Here is a 21,678-nt window from a genome sequence, read left to right on the forward strand (position 1 = left end):
ACCCTCTCTCTCACTACATGCGTTTGCCCGTCGCCTTCTGACTTGCCGTACTTGCTCTCTCTCTCTCTCTCTCTCTCTCTCTCTCTCTCTCTCTCTCTCTCTCTCTCTCTCTCTCTCTCTCTCTCTCTCTCTCTCTCTCTAAGGTGCTACAGTAAGCATGCCAAAGAATATTGTACAACCCATTAAGTGTGAAAGTGACCTCTCCATCAAAATTATACGGTGCAATAAATGCCCACTAGTTAATTTTAGCCGTTTGAAATGTATAAAGCATGTAGTTATTTTCCGTGCATGGCGGCAACGTTACTATGAATGATTAGATTATGAGTATGAGAGAGAGAGAGAGAGATAGAGAGAGAGAGAGAGAGTTCTAATTATTAACAGTATACATATGACATGAGATAAAAAATACAAAGACCTTTGCCTACAATTATAGTTCAAAATCATGTATTCATTAGACAGATATCTAAAAAATACATCCAGAGTCACAGGCCGAAACTAAGTAAGATGGTCCTGTATAGTGAGGCAGTTAAATGTACAGCACTTCTTCTTTTCAATCAGCAACCAAGGAGAGAGCACCCTTACCTACATCCACGGTAAGAAAACAATTAAGAGGTTAGATTTCAAACAGCATTACAGGTAACTGGGGTGACCCTAGTTGTCATCCATGTCACCTAAGCACTAGAAGAAAAGAAAGCCAGTTGCTGCTAAAAAATAATGGTTTGCAATGCATATATCTCCAAAAAAATTGATATAAAATCCTTATGTTATCAGAATTCTCATAGATTCTTTATCTGTCACAAGCCTCCTAACTAGTCAAAAGAAATACATTTTGAAACCGTTGACAAGTAAGGGAAACCATCTAGATGTTATAGCCCATAGCTTCATCACAGAATATTGATATACCATCCTTCATAAAAAAGAACCAACCTATAGATCAATAAGCATCAATCAAGGTAAGTGTTGTAGACAGCAATCATTCCTTTTAGTTAAAGGTACAACACATATGTTTAGATACAACCTGCGTGGATCCAGTCTGCAGGTCAGAGACCAACCCATGAAGAAGTTTACCAGAAAAGAGCAATCATAAGCAAAGTAGTGTACGAAATTTCCAAAGTATGCAATCCCCAGCATAAAGCCCTGGAACAGAATATTGCAACCAACACTGGCTAGCAATAGGGTACTCAATTGGAGATTCCCAATCCAAACCTCCCTATCCTAGCAAAAAAATTCGAGATAGGCTCCGTAAGCAGTGTATACCTTTCTAAGTCAAGTACAATAGAAATATCTTGGTACGAGTTTACCCAAACAACCATACCATTGTAGCACCCTAAACCAAAACCCATTAGGTGTTGCTCCCCAAACAAGATGTTGATCAGCATTAGCAATAAACCAAGTGTAGAGAATAAAAGAACCATCAGAGCCAGCAATCACTCAATTGGTCAACGGGGTGTACCAGATACTAAGGTAGCCGAAAAAAGTTGCAATCCCAAGCAACCATGAGTTGTTTAAAGCATCAAACTGGCAACACCAGTATAGCAACCAGCAAGATAGGCAAGAATATCCCCACAAGAGTGAGGATTCAATCTGTAGAGAGTATAACAATAGGGAAGTTCACATCCAGCAAGGCTAGCATATCTCCAACTGATTGTTATTTGCAAGCAAAGCATAGACCCAAGGAGGGAATCAAGATTCGGTAGTCAGATCACATGGTTGAGCCTCCCACTTGGAGCTAGGCCACAAATCAAATAAAGAGTAAAATCAAAACCGTGATTGTGTTGACCCTTGCTTATGAGAAACCATCAGCTCCCAATAGCTAGTAAAGACAAGATATTGGATGCTCCACCAACTAGCCAATGTGTTATTAACATAAGGATGCTCTCAGCCAACTAGAAATAAGCCAAAAGAGAGTTCTTGTGAAGAGGTCAACAGCCCTTCAATAGAGATATGTTATAAGACGTAGATCCATAACCTTGTTAAAGCCAGAGAAAACACATCATAATCGAGAATTAGAATCTATAAAAACTATTCTATCATATACGTAGTCACGACCCCAAGGATGGGTTGTCTCAATCAGCAGTATCATAGTGATGTAGGAAACTCCAATCTCCTAGACCATACCTAAGGTGACAGGTCACAACTCCAAGGTAATAGGCAGTGTTATACAAGAGAAGATACTGGATCAGTACCAACAAAAAACCAGATGTACAGTACCAGGAACATGCATATTCAGCTAGGCCTTCAAATATCAAAAGGATTTAATAGTAGACCATGAGAGTAAACATATTGGTTGTAGCACTAGTAGCTCATGTATACAAGCCAGCAAAGTGAGTAAAATCAAGGGAGCACAACATCCTGCAAACTATTTTAGTCATAGGATTCCAAGGTACAATAGTACTCATTTTGAAAAAGAGGGGGAACCCCATTCTAATGCCCAAAACCAACTATTTGTGTGGCAACAAAGTTAGTCTGCAACAAGAGCTGTCAAACCCAAACAAACTATACTGCAATGTCATTTCTATGTATAGAAAGTTTGTATTGTGAAGGTTAAGGGCAACCTTATTAGCACCAGTAGATGTAACAGTTGAAGTCATCAGTCCAAACATGCCATTAGCAACAATGGCATTAGAACCAATACACATGGTTTCCAGGGGCTCCCAACCATCAAAGGACCATCAAAATGAGAAGCTCATGTAGGACAAATTGGCCAAAGCAATATAGACATAATTCCAAATATTTTTCAACTATATATGATTTCATATCAAATATCGGTGTAAGTCCTGATCTGCAAGAGGTGGTGTATAGCAGAAGGATCCCTTTTACTAGAAGCTAGATGTTGATTCATACAATCTAAACAGAACTTGAATCAGACTACTCCTACATTACCGGTAGCAAATGTAATCATTTTCTATTCAAACAGGGCTATTTTTATATCATGTTGGTGAATGTGATATCTAATTTGTAGTCACCCATTCCCAAAGTTAGTGTTGCCAAAACTAGAGAAGAAGGCCTAGAGACCAAGCTACCATCCCATAGTGATAGATCCCAATATCATGTATCACATCCTCTATTCAAAGAGAATTGCATATTTACTTTTTTTGTCAATGCAACTTAGAGGTTAGTACCAAAACCTTAACCTTATAATCAAAGCTTGTTAACCCTCACGCACATTCATATCACCTACGACGGACTTTGTATTATTTATTTGGTAGAGTCAGGTACCGGGCATGTCGGTCCAATAGGAAAAGGGTAAAAGTGATCGTCGATGAGAGGTGCACTCTAACTGGAACATTCAAGGGATTAATTGGCTAAGCATGGACATCCAAGTGTGAATGGGGTGAGCTCATATAAAAGTCAACTAAACCTAAAATTCACTCATTCTCTCATTTGTGCAATTGAAGAGTGCTCTTGATCCATCTCCATCTTGTTCTTCTTCATCACCTTGTGTGTGTGTGTACGCGTGAGAGAGAGAGAGAGAGTGCTCTTGCTCCATCTCCATCTTTTTCTTCTTCATCTCCTTGTGTGTGTGTGTACGCGTGAGAGAGAGAGAGAGAGAGTGAGATCGAGCATTGCGGCGGCACGACGGCGGCGAGACGGCATCTCCCTCTTCTTCGCGGCAAGGAATCCTCCACGACAGCAAGCGTAGAGCGATGAGTGACACACCATCGTCTTCTTTGAGCTTACTAGTTTAGGCTAGTTGCGTGCTTGGAGCCATCTATGGCTCGCACACAGTGTATTGGAAAGTTCCTTGCATTGAAACGTGCGACAGACGTGCACATTTTTGGCGTTGTTGCCGGGGAAATGCCATACACTAACCTTGAGTGGGCACTCTATGCTTCTTTGTGGTGCAATTTCAATTGTAGGAAAGGTAGGGAAGGAAGGTGTGTGTGTTGAGAAGAAGGATTTTGTTTTGCTACCGTGTATTTCTTTGTTAATGAGGTTTTCAAAGGTACTGTGTTTTCTCTGTGATAAGGTGTTAGTATTAAGGTTGTTAGTTCTGTGTAATGTAAAGTACAGTAAGTAGGAAGTAAATTTATTAGAGCTAATGAAGTGTGTTAGTGTGTAACAGTAGGTGTATTAGTTGTAAGTAGGTAGGTAAAGTGTGTGTGTGCTCGCGCGCAGGCCGCGACGACCTTATCCAAAAAACCAAAAAAAAAAAGGTAGGATCGGGATCAGGAATATCTCCCAGACCCAAGCCCAAGCTCACGCTCAGGCTCAGGCCTCAGTCGCTCTATAAAATTACGTATTTTAGCTTCACACGTAGCTAAAAATTGACTTTTTGAGGACCAATGGAGCTTCAGGTGATCGAACGTTGTACTGTAAAGCACACCACGACCCTCTGAGTGATACACTTGTTTTGAGCTATCACACACTTTAATCAAAAAACCGATCATTAAAAAACATAAAAAAACGAGTGAAAATGGACGCCTAAAAAAGTAAGCGGTTAATCTTCGAGGTTATTCCTCGACGCTTGTAGGGTGCCAAAGGCACATGCATCTACACTCTGGTTGTGTGCTAAAGACGGAGCAACTAGAGAGAATTTCGACTTACGCGAGTTCTCAATATCCACCTACCTTAGGTTCCGGGCCCTCGGTGGGGACCCAAGGTAGTACAAACCAAAACCCAAACATAGTGGCTAGTGACTCTTCCTCTCACTACGACGTCATGGAGGGTTTCCCAATGCCTAATCCCAATAGCTCAAGCCAAGACATGCATGCCATGGGCCCACGGTCCGGGCCGAGCGTGCTTAGCCGCTTGAAGGAAACCTTTAGTAGAGCCACTCGCTCCGAACATGGAGCTAATGATGTAAATGAGGGGCGTGGGGAAGTAAATTCTCCATTCATGACCAACGTAGACCCTATGCCCTTAGAGAATGTGCACATGAATACTTCATTCACTGCATCTTCTGACTCTTCAGAGTTATTCCCCTCCGAGGTCATATTACCCAATGGTAGAAGCCTTGCCGAAGTGCAAGAGGTTGAGCGATATATCATTGCGGCTAGGGAAAAGGAAGTAGAGAGCTTATGCAAGGCGGAGCAACGAAGAGAGTTAAAAGAGAAAGCCCCTATGTCAACATCCTTGCTAGGAGAGCAATCTAGTGCTCTTGACTTAGCAACCGCTAAGGTCCAACCCCTAGAAAGCAGCATTGCATCTAGCTCAAAGGACACCCCTAGCACTTCAATCCAAGATGGAGCGTTCTTGAATGAGAACTGGGAGTACGAACTACAAATGAAAACTCTAACCGACCTATACACAGGTCACACCTATCACGTGGGTTGGTTAGATGTCCTACAATCAATCCACAACAGGTGCTACTAGTGTGGAGGATCAACAATAAAGAGTTTGTGAGGTCATCCATAGGGTCATTGAGTTAGAGAGACAGAACAAGGGGATCAACATGCCTTCAACGGGTCTCATGAGATTCTTGGATACAGGAAAGGCTAAACAACCGATGGAGACTCCCTCGATAAGTCCGATGGATCCTCCATATGTTGTTTCGCCAAGAATCTCAGTGCAATCTAAGCCCACAAGTGATAGCTTTACCTTTCCAAGTCTAGCTCATCTTTCCCTTGATGACACCACGACTACCATGCCTACCCCACTGATGGGCATGCCGACAAACACGCCATGGACCTAATTTGTTAGTAAAGCACCAACAGTACCTACAAGTGTGTACCAATCATATGCACCTATGGGTCATCGCACTCATGTAGTCCCTACCCCTCCCATTGTTTCAATTACCTATGCTCCACAACCACAACACCCAAGTTCTTATTTCCATGGAAGCATACCGGCTAGCATTAGCATGTCACATCCGACCTTTGCTATGCCCAGGGACACCCATATGAACCTTGAGCCACCACATGGCACAACACCGTACCAAACGTGGAATCCAAGGGCTTCCTATACGCCAAGCCCAATGCCAATACCTACTCCACATGTAGTCTCTGGAGCACCTTCACCCATGGTGCTTGCTCACTTAGGTGACATGGCAACATTTGCTCAAGCTATTGGTCGATCTATTGTTGATAATATGCGTAACACGCCTGATAGAGAGCCTAGGAGTAAGGTAGTACAAACATCCAAGCTCACACAAAAATTTAGTGGAGAAGGGGATGTGAGAAAGCATATCAAAGTGTTTGAACAAATATGCGATTCTCTAGGAGAACACAATGACCTGCATAAGAGTAATGCTTTGAGCCTAACCTTAAGTGGGAAGGCTAGGGATTGGTATAGAACCCTAAGGGTGGAAGAAAAAATGATTTACCCTACTCTTAGGAGACTGTTCTTGAAAGAATACATACGAGAGGGAGTGCTTTGGGGTGTAGCCTCTCAGCTCCAGAAAGCCCAACAAGAGAAAGGAGAGTCGGTGAGAGACTTTATTAGTCGCTTGAAGCATTTGAATTCTCATTGTAATCCAAATGAGTGCTTCAATAATAATCAATTTCTTGATAGATTCATTAGGGGATTATGACAGGAGGATACCTACAGTGGCCTAGTCATTAAAGGTTTCACCACTTGGGAAGCAATCACCACCAATGCGATCCAATTGGAGGATAATTTAATGATTCAAGGAGAAAGAGTGTCTGTTGAGCCTAAATCTATTAGCTCGCAAGCATCGGGGCATCAGCCAATGACCCTAAAGCCTATTGCTAGCGAGCCAAGGATATCTGAGATGACTTTAGCAGATCTCACCATGGTTATTCAAGAGAGTCTTAGAGACAATCGTGCTCCGCAAAACAATCATATGTATCCAAGAAGGGAGCAACAATGGTGCTCAGTATGCTATGGACCGCATAGCACCAATGAATGCCCTGCTTTTAGAGTAAAATTCAATGGGAATTGCAATGTTTGTGGAAGGTATGGTCATCAACCTAAGGATTGCATAGTATTTAAGCGTGCGATGGCCAATAAATAGACCAACCTTAGCATGGACAGACACACCTCCAGTGCCTGCATTGATGCTGGCCCCACCTCTTGAACAAACAACACAACACATGGTCCCTAGGGCCCAAAATGTTGTTCAAACAACACCCTTACCACCTCCAGTGCTAGGGCCGCAACCACCACATCCGAGAATCACTTATGCGAATCAAGTGGGTTGTGAGTCATCTGTTGCTTGTTTGGAAGGCTCTGAGGAAGATATGGACCCTAATATTGCCTATGGGATGGATGTGCTTGAAGAAATTCCATAATACTACATGCAGGACTATTGGGGACAAGTCAAACCTGTATATCAAGTAGATGCTCTTGCGGCAAGAGGCCAAAATCTCAATTACACTGCTAAGAGACCACCTCTTCAATGCTATGAGTGTGGAGGTCCACATCGTGTAGCCGAGTATCCTATTAGGCTACAAAAGAACGCCACACTAATGCAAACCAATCAAGCGAGCACGTCTACAATGCCGATACTCATGTGTAATTGATGTGGCATAGATCATTTGATTGCCCAATGTCCAAATTATCCAAATGCACCGAAGATCACGCCATTAAACTTGATTAAGGTTATCCAGGATCCATCACAAAGTACACCTCTGGTACCACTAAACGTACTCACACGATCAATGCTCCAAAAATAAAATTATATTCTTGAGGAAAGAGACACGGGATCAATTGCCCAATCTGAGAAAAAGAAGAAAACACGAAGGAAGAGATCGCAAAAAGCAGCGAATTCAGACCCCAGTTCAAAGACCAACATAGGGATTGGTGACGACCCCGTATATATGAACGACGTTGAAGAGGATTCTGATTCAGGTGAAACCATGGAGACCAAAACGACGACTAAGATAGAAACCAACAAGGAAGATCTTCATGAGCCACAATGGCCAGGATCCAAGAAGAAGATAGGAACTTATCCAAACCCTACAGAGGAGATTGAGCGAGTCAAGCAATTAAGGAGTTTGGTAGAAGATACCCAAAGGGATCTAGAACCAGCACCTAGGTAGATCTAGATTACAGACACCGTGTTCCCTACGCAACAACAACCTCACCAAGTCCATAGACCCTTAGCCATACCTAGTGTCATCCAAGAAGAAAGCGACTTAAAGTCATGGGAAAGTGGGCGTACTCACTTCTTGATGGAAAGAATGTTTACAAAGGGACTACATGATCCTATCAAAGAAATGGAGATCCCATCTTCCCCACGTCAAGGGACTGAAGCCCAAAAGGTGTCTTTAAACATAGCCAAATTGATGGATTTCATGTCTTCAGAAGTTATAACCACCATCAGGTCCAAACTATATATAGACCCTGAGCTAGTCTCAGCTCTTCGAGCCTTCCTCAATGGAGAATTGAAGTTTGGGTTACCACAATTTGCACAGATGGATGGAGCTGGGGAGATGCCAATAGAGGAGGAACACTTAGATCCACAACCCAACTTAGATGAGAACCTTGTTATAGAAATACCTGTTAACAAGTTGGGACAATACTTTGAGGGTGATGAATCCAATGCGGCCATACCAATCACTACTAAGGGATTAACTGTGAAGGGACTCCTTGATGGTGGCGCTAGGGTTAGCATTGTGACTAAAAATTGCTGGGAAACTATGGGAAGACCTCACCTTGCGACCACAACCATAGTAGTGAAGATGGGCAATGGGTCTATTGTTAAACCTATTAGGATGCTAGAAGATCTCAAGATCAAGGTCTTTGGACATAAAATAAGAGTTACCTTCATTGTGATGGATTCCTCCAAGCACACTAGGGCATCTGAGATGATATTAGGACGTCCTTTTATGAGGGAAGCAAAAATGGTGCATGACTGGTCTAAAAACCATGTCTACTTGCAGTTCCAAGATTCTGTTATTCGAGTAGATCTTGTAACTGGTCTAGCACATCCCCTAGGAAACAGGTTTATAATTGATCGTAGATCTGACACCACAGTTCACTCGGCCCCATTGCAATATTGTTACACGTGTAAAGCGGACACTGATGTTGGGGAAGATTCTCCTTATATGGATGTACTACCTGGGATGACCAAGTCGGACTATGTGGATTGGGTCCACCTAGCAGCAACCATAGACACTTGGGGAAATAGGGGGACAACTTGGGTAACATCTGAGGGAGATGAAATGCCACCACTTGTACCGTTAAATATGCTAGAAGCAATGCATATAGCTTCTGATAAGACTCATACTCATATAACAAAAAAACATACGAGTGGGTCCCTAAATCTTCTTTAGCGACCATGGTTGATGCTAAAAAATAGAGGCCTTGTAAGAAACGTCCCACTCGCTCCAAGAAATGTAAGAAAACGTAGTGTTGGATTCCTAAACAACTATTGGAAGCCCAAGGCTACTATCAAGGAAATGATCAAAGATGGGTGCCAAAACGTAGATTGTGTTCTTACTTGTCACCTGACCCATGTGCGCCCAATCCTGTAGCTCCAAAACAAATTGACGATCGTGGAAAGAAAAAAATCACAGAATGCTACACACCCGCTTTAGAGCTAGTTTGGGTACCGAAGAAAGAACAATTTGTTCCACCTAGCTGAGGAAGGGGGGAGTCCCATGAAGCTTCTAGCTCCTCATGTAATGCATCCATAGAGGTAAAAGCTTCTCCACATCCTCCACCTACAATAGTGGACCTCAATAAAGCTACAAAGGAATCCACACCTCGCAATGTTCAAGAATCACCCGATGAACCACTTCAAGTTCAATAGTGGGAGAGTATCTTACCACCCTTGCAACTCGACGAGGCACCTAAGGTAATAGAAAACTACTGGCAAAAATCCTCACCTATTACCAACTGAAACAATTGGTTTCAAAGGGTGACGAGCACATTTCAAACAATATGACCTACCCAAGGAAGGGGGGAAGTCTTCATTCACGTCAGCCTATTGAATTATTTCCCTGTCAACCTTCCTCCCTGACCTCAATCTTCCAATCTTAGGGAATGTATATATAAAGCCTTATACTCACAAAAAACAAAAATAATAAAGAGTAAGAACAATTAGCAAACGAGTATGCATAGTCAAAGTCAAAACATTGACCCATACCTACACATTCACATCCAGTACACTGAAACAGAAACGTATGTCATCAAACACCTTTGATCCTCATCACTCGAGTGATGGAGGGTAGGTAAGATTAGTATGATAGGAGTGTTTCTGTTTTAGAGTTTAGTGATTAGCAGAGTTCGTTCTTCCCACTGATGTGCCTCCTAGAGGTATTCTTTGTGTTTCCTCGTGTTGCTGTGGTTAGGATTTGGACCTTCATGGACTTTTTCTCTCATTCACTTTTCAAATCAAGCTCGATCATCAACACAAACAGGTGTTTCTTGTCCATTAGCATTGCCCCTTATCTTTTTGCATCCATGTTTGTCTGCTTTAATTGTGATTGGTAGCATAATATCCAGCACATTTTCTTAGTATCAAACATTAAATTCAATGTAATTTTTTATCATAATCACTTGTCTAGGTTTAAAAATCAAGCAGTCCGACCAAGCTAGGTGTTAGAGATCTTCTCTTAATACCATGGGGAATGCCTTCCTAATAATCAATGGTTACTTAGGTTCTTAATCTGATTTAGGCAGCATTGTGTGAAATATACTAGGGCTTTCTAGTGGGCTTAGTCCCTATTGACCTTTAGCTTAAGTATGATAAAGGGAGTTTACTAATGTGATGAGCCTGGGGAGGGTAACAGTGTTATATGACCCCCCAAAGTTACAAAATTAAAATGCTAAAAACAAACAAACAAAAAAATCAAAGTGTCACAATGTAAAATCTTAAGCTAGAAGAGAAACCTCAGCTTGATTTGGTACTCCACTCACATGTATCGCCTATGGTACTAGAGCCCTAGAGGTTCCCAGTGTGGGCGCTTTTCCTTGAAAAGCAAAAAACCCAAGGCATGCGCACGCACATCAAAATTGAATCACTTTGAAAAGACTTTGGGGGGTCAAAGAAAAGGTAATCAGTCAGGCGATGATTTCATGAGAAATTCCTTTTATCGTAGCTTAACTACAAGGTCTTCTAGGTATAGCCTCTAGTCAGCCCTCGAACATGAAATACTTGGCTCTCGCGATTAAACAACTTAATTGACCAGAGAAAATTAAGAAGCTTACCCATGGTATTAATAGTCGATATTTAGTGCCTTTCGACCGTTGAATTAGCGACCCCGAACTTGTTTAGTTTTTTACCTTCCCAACTGTTTATGCATTTGATTATATTGCAATTTAATGTTTATTGCTGACAAATGGTTTAGAATTATGCTACCAATCAATTTGTCTGCCTAAAACTGCATATTCTTTTTAATTATATATGAGAATGCAATTATTGTGCCAATGTTATTTGATTTTGCAGTGACTAAAGAAGGCTAAGGACATTCACCTCAAATGCTCTTCCACCTCAACGAACGAGCTTCAACTCAATAGCTTCCGAGGACGGAATCTACATCAGGAAGGGGGGCATGTTAACCCTCACCCACATTCCTATCACCTACGACTAACACTGTATTATTTATTTGGTAGAGTCAGGTACCAGGCTTGTCAGTCCAATAGGAAAAGGGTAAGAGTGATCGCCGATGAGAGGCGCACTCTAACTGGAACATTCAAGGGATTAGTTGGCTAAGCACGGGTGCCCAAGTGTGAATGGGGCAAGCTCATATAAAAGTCAACTAAACCTAAAATTCACTCACTCTCTCATTTGTGCAATTGAAGAGTGCTCTTGCTCCATCTCCATCTTCTTCTTCTTCATCTCCTTGTGTGTGTGTGTGTATGCGTGAGAAGGAGAGAGAGTGTGTGCGATCGAGCATTGCGGCGGCACGACGGTGGCGAGGCGGTTGAGCGCGGCGTAGCTGCGTCTCCCTCTTCTTCACGGTGAGGAATCCTCCACGACAGCAAGCGTAGAGCGGTGAGCAACACACCATCGTCTTCTTTGAGCTTACTAGTTTAGGCTAGTTACGTGCTTGGAGCCATCTGTGGCTCGCACACAGTGTATTGGCAAGTTCCTTGCATTGACACGTGCGATAGACGCGCAAAAGCTCATGTTGCCACTTGCTCGACAAGCAGAAAGATAGCTAGTAGTTAGTGAGGAAAGGCTCAAGAATACACAAGACATCATCCTAATAGAATCATGCCAATTTGCTGTCTCAGTAAACTCATCATTATAAAAAAATTTCTTGAACACGACAAGTTGAATATTAACCAGGGATAAACTAAAGCCAGTACCTTGAAAACAACAGACAGACCTGCTTAGTGGCCTCAAGCTATTTTGAAATGAGAACATAGTTGGTGAAGTTAAAACAAAACAACAAGGCTTCTTTATATATAGCAACCTCACAAGATTCAGGACAGATACCTCAGAAGATTCAGCTACAGCTTTCTTATTTGCTGGGAGCCATTGAAGCTTGAACAAGTAGACTCAAAAGGAGCTGGAGTTTGCTATATCTAACACGCACAAGCAAGAAACAATAGATGTTGAATAAAAGCTAAGTGAGCTCGGAGCTCACCTTAAATAGTGTTAGCCACTTGTAACGTTTTGCAGCAAAGAGTATCGCATGGAGTCATCCTTCCATGCCCCGCCGAACAAAGCCAGAGCGTGATGGATCCCACCCTGCATACGAGCCAAAAATAGGCCAAGGCCTCTACGTGACTGTGGCAGAGGTCCAAATGCAGTCCACCACCGAGGATAGTGGTAGTATAGTTACTTTGTGTACAACGCGTCATAAAAGTCGACTGGAGTGATATGGTTAGGTAGCATAAACTCCCTTCATCTAATGCAGTAGTCCAAAACCAGATACACATGTTTAGGTGAAAAAATAGAGAAAGAGAAGTGTTATTTTTAGTGAATGTCCATTAAATATAATTAAAGACGCACTTATAGAGAGAGAGAGAGAGAGGTATGCAAAAACAGAGAGTAGAGAGTGGCTTGAAGTGTGCCCAATGTCCCAGTGAGGTTTTCATCTCTAGAAGGTTGCCATGCCAAGCCCAGGAAAAGGTAACACCTACTATTGTTTATTTCTGGTACGCGCGATTTGATGTAAATTTAGAGAGAGGGTGAGAGAGAGAGAGAGAGACGATACTTTTCCTTGTCTTATGGCATGCAGACAGGGTTGTTTATCTCTAGAAGGTTGCCATGCCAAGCCCATGAAAGGTAACACCTACTGTTGTTTATTTTTAGTACGCGCGATTTGATGTAAATTTAGAGAGACAGAGACGATACTTTTCCTTGTCTTATGGCACGCGGACAGGCAGGGGTTGTTTATCTCTAGAAGGTTGCCATGCCAAGCCCAGGAAAGGTAACACCTACTGTTGTTTATTTTTAGTATGCGCAATTTGATGTAAACTAAGAGAGAGAGTGAGAGAGGGAAAGAGAGAGAGAGACGATACTTTTCCTTGTCTTATGGCACACGGACAGGGGTTGTTGGTCCGCCGATTGTCGTTCGCGCGTTGTAGAGTACAAAATGGGTAGCAAATAATGGAGAGAGGGGGGTAGGCACTCAAATAAGAGGAGATGCTCTACTATCTTCTTTAAAATGCCAACATGAACTATGAGACCAATTTGTCACGCGCACACACAGGCGAAACTTTTCTTGTTGTCCTATGGCGCGCATATATGTAGTATCGGTCTGCCAATTGTTCTTCGCGCGCCGTGGAGTATATAAGGGGTAGCAAAACAAGGAGAGAGAGAGGAGTTGGAACTCAAATAAAATGAGCTGCTCGATTAACCTCTTTAAATTGCCAACATGACCTATGAGACCAATCTGCCACACACACAGAGACCAACAGCTTGCAATATATGAGAAATGTGTTGTAATATTTAATAAAAAAGTCAAATGTTGGTGTGTCCCAATACTTACTTACCTATTATTGCATGTATTATGTTTTTCTTGGGATTAAGATCTCAAAGAATGAAGAGGTAGAGGGGGTCAATCCAAAAATTGTCTTAGGTGAAAAGGAAGCAAAAGGGAGACCACCTCAGTTGCTGAGAAGCTCTTTAAAGAGAGATGTGGACTTTGCTCATGCCAAAGATATATTTCTTGGAGATGATGTTATGGCTTTTCCAGCACGGCATCTATTTAAGATACGCTTGCAAAAAAAAGGTAAAATTTTCAACACTAGCTTCGTGTAGCGTCATCGCGAAGCTCCTTCCTTCTCTCTGCTCTGCTCTACCATGTCGGGGGATAGCTTGTATGCGGGTTTGGGGGCCCTTTGATGCGACGTTTAGAGGCCATGTTGCCTGTTGTGGTGGAGTTTTGTGCGATGCGCAGGCACAGAGGATGCTATGGTGGGGATGGAGAGGCCCGGGTGCAATGGGGTTCCGAGGATGGATCCCTCGGTTGCCTCGCCCGCTGTGGTGTCTTGGGATGGGTTAGACACGACATATTTTTGCCATTCGGGCTGCCTACACTCATGTCGAGGGCAAATCGTACACCATGGATTAGTTTGGTGATGGTTGCGGATCTGGCGGAGTTTGCAAAGACTTTGGTCGCTGCAGGTTTCTTCTTAGTTGGTGGTGGTGGCAGTTCGCGGACAGGGTTGTGTAGTTTGGACTGTGATCGGACCTTGGCTGGTGCAAGTTGCATCTCTGATGTTGCTTAGCCCTCCCCACATTCATCAATTTCTTACCGCGCACGCCTTCAAAAGGCAAAAAAATTTAACTTGTCGCGCCAGGTAGGGATCGAACCTACGACTTTCTGCTTAGGAAACAGACGCTCTATCCACTGAGCTACAGGCGCCTGACATCCACGTCTTTCGAAAGTAAATATAATAACCTAGATATTTTTGAACATTAAATAAAGTTTATGAAAACATTTCGTAACTATTTGCCGAATTGACTTTTATATCTGGCACTCGCTCCACTTCAGCCTGTGTCTGTCACACCCGTCCGCCCTGACGTGTCGGAGTGCGGTGACAAAAAAGTGAATTATTGTTCTGTGTGTCCGCTGCTCTGCAAGATCACCCGGCACAAACCCCTCACTCAACAGCGCGAACTACGCTGGTTGGATTTGTACCAGCTGGGCTATGCCCATCCGACAAATGTTTATATCAAAAAATAAAAAAGTTGATTGATGTCCGCCTGGTGAACCTCCCTTCAGTGTTATAGAAACCGACCTTTAGTGTAGTTTTAAAGGACAACTAGTCTTGCTTGGTGGGCCTTTGCCGTACATAATCTCACAAATTTTGGAGTGCAGCTGGTTACTTTGTTGGTTGGTTGTGATTGTCGTCGGCTTGGGTTTTGTTGTGGTGACACGAGAAAATGAGTAGAACCTATTGATAGGCACAATAATAGTTTGGTTTGGGACTTGATGAGCATTGGGAAGAAGCAAGTTGTGTCCCAGAGTGCTCCGTATACGACAAAGAGATACTAAAGAAGGTAAATTGAATCGAGCAAAAGGGTTGCAACTTAACCTACTTTGGTAGTTATTTGCAAATTGCACCATTCAACCTACTAATATCGACCATTTAGTCTCTAAATCGTGGAACCATCTTTGAAACGCCCATCTTATTCTCAATCAAGCATAGTCAATTAACAGACTATAAAAAATAAACTACACTACCGACCTGATAGTCGTGCACGAATCTCATCCAATTGTGCAAGCCGGCGGACAATGTTTGAGTCAAGCTACAAAAAAGCAATGTGAATAGTTAAACATATCGTCTTGCAATGAAACGTCACAAACTGAAACTGTAAAGTATACAGTGCACGTCATGCAGAGGTGCCGTACAAAAGTATGGTGGAGAGCTGGCACTGTGGTCTATCCAAAAATTATAAGAAACGGAAGCCGTGCCCTGTCCCATAGCGTTTATGTGTTGCCCCAAGCAAACGCATAGTCATAGGGTGCTGGATACAGATAACAAACCTTGTAGTGTTGTCGAGTTGAAGTCGCACTTGTGTAATTGAAACATCCACTGTTGTGAACATGTGTCCTCCCTGTCAGACACAAAACACACATTAAGACAAATAGAAAAGATGCAGAATATAAATTAAACTTAAAGAGAAGCAAAGCTAACTTTATGTTCTACATCATAGACGTATTGGACTCCTACGTAGTGCGAGAAGTGCCCTCGCTTTGCATCCTAAAACCAATGAGCCAAAAATTTGTGGCCCAGTTCTTGTTGGGCATATCCCGCAATCAATGCATTTCAAGAGATGACATTTATGAAGGCAGTGCCATATGTCTTCAAGGGATTTGACATACGGCCAAAGCACTGCGAAGATTAACAAGACTTTTCCCTCGAGCCCCCGACTAGAATTCTCTTTGTGTTTAATTTTTCCATGTGTGTGTTAGGGTGGTAGAAGGTGACCTCCTCGTACTGTGGGACCATCAGTGTGCTTGGTTGGCTTTTGGCTGGAGAACAAATACAGCCTTCAAGAGAACGACAACGTTTCCTTCAGCAAGGTCTCCTATGGCAAATTCGCATTGGTGATGGAGCAAGGGGACATCATCATGTATGCCTCAACACTGGTCCCTTGTCTTACAAGGTGGTGGGCTTCTCATTTATAAACGAGAATAACATGACGGTCACCTCTGTCCACTACCCTTCTCGCTGCATGGGCATCACCTTGACATACAACAGTGAAGGGGGAGTTGTGATCTTTCAATAGAAGCGCAGCAGCACAACGCTTGAATGCTAGAACTCCAACATTTCTGTAGGATCTAACGACAACAACATTGACATTTTCTTCAAGCTCGATTAGGATTGGAACTTCTGCCGTGCCAACAGTCTCATAGCATCAGTAGAAAAATGTGGTGAACGGGCTGCGAAGGCAATGAGTTTTGGTGATTCGACTCCAGATTAGGTCAACTGATCATCGATTGAAATCTGATATCTCCTGTTTCAGTAGCACTAGAACAGATCTCTGCCATGGGTTGATCACACGAAATATCTGATCGTTGAGAGTGCTCATCACCTCGGCAAGCATCCGAAGTACCTTCCAGGTTAATGATCTACGAAATATCAACAAGGTTTGAAAGGCCTCCGATACTCTTTTCCGGTTCTGCCCGTCTTGCTATTGCACGGGCAAACTGCGTGGAAAAGAATTGGTGTGAATCTTGATCAGAATTAGGCATGGGGACCTGCTGCATATCATTTCTATGAACATTGAAGGATGGCCGAGGGCACAGGATTGTTGAATCTGCATGAGCTATACTTGGAGTGGCATAATGCTGGCCATAACTAGTTGAACCTGCAGAAACAAGCTGAGTGAAGTAGTTAAAGTTGGTGCATACTGTTCAGCTGGCCACTGGGTCTTGTTGCACATAAAGTTGCTATCATCGCTGCGTGGGAAAGGCGCAAGTAGGCTTATAATTAGGCATCGACGCTTCACTACAAAAGAAGAAGATTCCAATATGCCGATGGGGCAAACAGTGACTGTCGACCTTATACTGCTAGAATGAATAAGGAGGAGCTTGGCCTTTAGACTCTATGTTATTGAAGAATGCTCTCATCCGGTCTACAAGGTAGGCTTTTCTTCATGCATGTGAACGGGTATAAGGTGCCAATACCATAGATGCCACTTCCAACACCAAAAATGGGAGTTGCTCCAACACCATAGATGGGTGTTGCCACTTCAAGCACCATAGATCAAAGGATGAGAAGGTAGTAGGGTCTGCGTTTGACAGCTCCATTAAAGCTCATGCACAAGCAAAGCCATCATCGCCTACGGACTATCCGTCATAGCCTACTCTCTCTCTCTCTCTCTCTCTCTCTCTCTCTCTCTCTCTCTCTCTCTCTCTCAAGGAGTGGCCAAAAACAAACCTGCAAACAAAGCTTCGAGCTACTTCGGGGAACCTACGAACTGCTTGTGGAGAAAATCGAAGTCCCTTTGAGAGCAATCGAGCAACGCAGATTGCTTTTTTTATTTACACAAACTACTTTTTTATTTTACTCACTTGGTAGCTTTTCACGGACAATCTTTTTTTATTTAGAGCTTTTTATTACAACGATGTTTGTTTTTTAATTTAAATCTACTGCCACGTGGTGGCTTCTGTGTTTAGATACTCGTGAAAGAGCCTTGGGTCCACCAAGTAAAAATTGAAAATTCACAACTAGCTTAGATGGTCAGTTTGATGGAAACCGGCTAACTTTGGAAGATGTTTAAGTGTAAAAACTGGGAAAAGTCCTAAAATTTTCACTAAAAACTTGGAGAGTTCCATCGCTCTCCTTTTTTCCATTGGTTGCTAAAAAAGTTTAGGGAGAACAGTCCCTTTTACGGCCCCGTCCGGTGTCCGCATCTAATAGGGGTCCGCATCTAATAGCGGCGGGGCCTTGTTAGAGAGATGCCCTGCTCGGCCCCCCAAAAATCCACGTCGGCAGCCAGCCGCCCCATGTCGCATCCTGTACTGCCTGCCACTGGTCCCCCTTTCAAACCTCGACGACACCTGCCGCCTGCCTGTCCCTTCCCTTCCCAACAACATGGTCTGGCGCCAATGTCAGGTCCGCTCCTCCCGCTTCCCCAACCATCACCCACGCTGGACTCCTTCCTCACTTGCTGCATCACCACCTGCTTCGATACTCTTAGCTCTACCCTCGAGTCGATAATGCACTAAAAGCTGGAATATTTCATTCTCAAATAGTAGGATTGCGGCTGCCGTTCGTACCCCAATTAAGCTCTTCAAACACTAACAAAAAACTGTCGGTACAACACTAGTCAACAGCTAGAAGACAGACTTGTTATCCAAGGCCCTGGGTTAACTAGGGTCCTGCCTACAAAGTCTTGCAACATGCTACAGTCTATTTACATTTATATTAAGGGCCAGCCAAGCTTCCAGCGACGATCCCCATCACCTTGGAGTTCTAGGTTATGCATTCCTTGACACCTTGCCAACACATTAGATAAGGGTGGCTGTGGGGTTTTCTTATTATGTTGGGTGGAGGTGATGGCTTCCAAGCGCGGGCGGTTTTTTGGGGGGGGGGGGGGGGGGGGGGGGGGGGGGGGGGTTTCCAAGGGTAAACAACTGACTAGATCATTAGGGAACCATTCACTTGTCAGTGATGAGCATGAAGGAACATTGGTGCAGGGCAGGGTACACAGCTTGAACAATTAAATTGGCAGACACAGGCACTGACCGTGGAGACATGGGTGGTGCAAATGGAAATGTTCATTCAGGCACTATAACTCATAGGTTACATAAAGGTCAAATAATGGAAACGGCAAGGTACCCCCCCCTTGTTGACCATTACCTATCTATGACAGCTTCAGTACCTGTCTCCAAACAGGTAGTTAATTACAAATGTGCCAGAATAAAGCCTTGCATTCTTGAATCAAGATCTACAACACCCAACTGCTGATGGCTACCACACGCAATACCATTACAAGGAACTCAGGTACATTAGAGAAGTGAAAATAAGTGCAGAATTGTTGAAGAAAATTCACTGCTAAATAGATACTCCAATGGAGAAAGCCACACCAATGCAAACTTAATCATCACTTCTTATAACCTCAAAGAGGAACTCAAAGAGAAAATCCAAAGGTAGAGACACCAATACAGAGAGTAAGCTCAATAAAATTGGCATTAAAAGATGAACGACCCCTTGGAGGAAGTCGTCCATGCAAAGACTTCCAAAACTTGAGAGCTCGCAGCCCAATCATGCTGTCTAGACAAGTACCATAGCTAGCCTAAAACCGCAACTTGGAGAAGAACCACCTGTTCTTTCCTGTCTTGAACCTTTCCTCAAACAGCCCCTTTGTTTCCTGCACATGGTAAAAAGGAGGACTACTATCAATGGGGATGGCCAGCATAAGATCGCAAAAATACTCATAGCTGCTGGTTTGAATTAACTGACCTTTCTTGTCTCTACCCTTTTTGTCTTGGAATCCAGTTTCTCGGTTGTCACAACATTTTTCAAGTCCACATCCAAGGTGTACCTGTTCATAACAAAGGCAGAACTCATTAGTCAATTCAATACACAGCAATGTCGGAGGCGGCAAGTAAACTACCACAATACCTTGTAGGCATGATATGGTTGTAATTAACTACTCTGATAAATGGCTTCAAGCGAGACCTCTTAGCAATCTTCTTTTGAGAAAGCTTTTTAATCACCTGTGCTATCAACCAGAGATAAGTGAGCAAAGTTTGCATTGGAATGATGGATCCTTACACTCTGTACATCAAACAAGGCACAAAAAGCAACTGAGAATTTGAATAGGTCTTGACAAAAGAAAACTGATTTCATTTACAGCACAAGCTACAATAAACTGCGCCCTTGACCATACATAGCATGAGAAGAGAATAGTGTAAAGTATGTTCAAGGATGGTGTATCCCTGGAGAGTAGACCTGTGCAAGACATCACCCAGCCAGACCGTCCCCTTCAAAAGACAGCTAAACCCAATAATACCATGCAGCGTGAAACTGTGCATCATCGGGGGTATACGCCCCTTGATCTTCAAAGGCTCCTATTCTCTAAAGCTCACGAAAATCAAATCTTGCACCTTGATCTGCTACATAACCCACACCGAGAAGTCAACTGACGACTACACATTCTGTAGCTAAAGGAAACGCCATCAAATATAGCTCACTATCCGCTCAAGCTAACGAAACGGTTCACATCTGTTGAAGAAGTGAACTACGGCTATGAAGAAGATCTGTTAATCACACAAAATGCGAAGCACGCTCAGAATGTGCTCACGCTTACCTAGAAAGAGGAGATACCGTGCTACCTTAGAAGGCTGAGAAAGCAGGAAGGTACCTTTCGGGGGTATTTGTCGATGCCGGCGACGAGGGCGTGACCATAAGGCCGGGTCTGCGTACCTTCGTCGAAATTTTTCACAATAACGGCCTTGCGACCTGCAAAGCGGCCTTGCAGCAGCACCACCACCTTGTTGGGCTTCAGAAACTTCACCATCTCTCCTCCCTGCTGCGCTCCCCCTGTCCCGCTGCGTAAGAGAAATAAAACCCTAAAATGACACAACTTAAATAGACATTGTATTTATATCTTACATCTTACATGGTTTATGGTCAGCACAAACACCATCACAAAATTGCTAGGGATGTAAAGTATCAATGAAGTTAGCATGATTCGTGAATGTAGTGAAATCACACAAAGAAGAAAACGGAGAAGTATGAGTTGTTGTGCTTTGAAACTGTCGGATATCTAAACTAACATAATATGGCGGAAGGGGGAGCCCTTTATACGTGTCAAAATCTGCGACATGAAGGCTAAACTCCATAATTGAGAGAAGCGCATGTGCACACGATAAAGAGGGAGAGAGAAAGAGAGGCTGCCGAAGGCGGCTGGTCGTACTAGTCAAGGCTTAAACCAGCCATCCCCTAGAGAAGCATGGAGTTCTATTGTATAGGAAAAGGGATTTTTGGGAAGCACTAAAAAAGATATCTCTATGGGCATCATGCTTATGAAAATGTAATGACTATTTGAGGCCTCTAAAAGACTAAGAATTCAAGAGATCAAGACAACAAACCCTTGACCAATGCTCCTAAACCCAAAAAAAAGGCAAAGTGCACCAAGAAGTACCCTCTATTTCCTGTTGAAAGTAAAAGTATGGCGTTATAATTACTTTCCAAATTTTCAGAAGAAATTTATATGTCAAAGACCGTTGCAAGTTTCCTGGAGAACTCTTAATTGAGGCTTAGTCCAATGAGACTTCTATTAGATCAAGACAATAGGTGAGAACTAGTAAACTTGCCTTTTCTAGCTAGAGCAACAAACATGAATTGTCGATAGGAATTATGCATTCTCAATAACTTTGATCAAAACGTTCTACATAATCTCATAAAAAA

General features: G+C 43.0%; 2 protein-coding genes and 1 non-coding gene across 3 annotated transcripts; all 3 read right to left on the reverse strand.

Annotated features, from left to right (window-relative positions):
- Nucleotides 1-352: 352 nt before the first annotated feature.
- Nucleotides 353-17,214, reverse strand: LOC147425669 (uncharacterized). Its single transcript, XM_086500096.1, has 6 exons — nt 17,169-17,214; nt 17,090-17,125; nt 16,465-16,647; nt 15,798-15,868; nt 15,499-15,559; nt 353-582 (listed from the first exon to the last, which is right to left on the reverse strand). The coding sequence occupies exons 1-6, from the start codon at nt 17,212-17,214 to the stop codon at nt 551-553; spliced, it is 429 nt and encodes a 142-aa protein (XP_086356222.1). The 3' UTR covers nt 353-550.
- On the reverse strand, nt 14,600-14,672 carry TRNAR-CCU (transfer RNA arginine (anticodon CCU)). The gene has a single exon. It is a non-coding gene; the product is annotated as a tRNA-Arg (tRNA).
- A 2,140-nt stretch (nt 17,215-19,354) lies between the features above and the next one.
- Nucleotides 19,355-20,826, reverse strand: LOC147425671 (large ribosomal subunit protein eL27-like). Its single transcript, XM_086500302.1, has 4 exons — nt 20,630-20,826; nt 19,888-19,982; nt 19,726-19,807; nt 19,355-19,633 (listed from the first exon to the last, which is right to left on the reverse strand). Exons 1-4 carry the CDS (start codon nt 20,783-20,785, stop codon nt 19,559-19,561), a joined length of 408 nt encoding a protein of 135 aa, XP_086356428.1. The 5' UTR covers nt 20,786-20,826; the 3' UTR covers nt 19,355-19,558.
- Nucleotides 20,827-21,678: the final 852 nt, after the last annotated feature.

Source organism: Adiantum capillus-veneris, chromosome 25, assembly GCF_014529385.1.
Source record: "Adiantum capillus-veneris isolate H3 chromosome 25, ASM1452938v2, whole genome shotgun sequence".
In the NCBI taxonomy this organism is placed as follows: Eukaryota; Viridiplantae; Streptophyta; class Polypodiopsida; order Polypodiales; family Pteridaceae; genus Adiantum; species Adiantum capillus-veneris.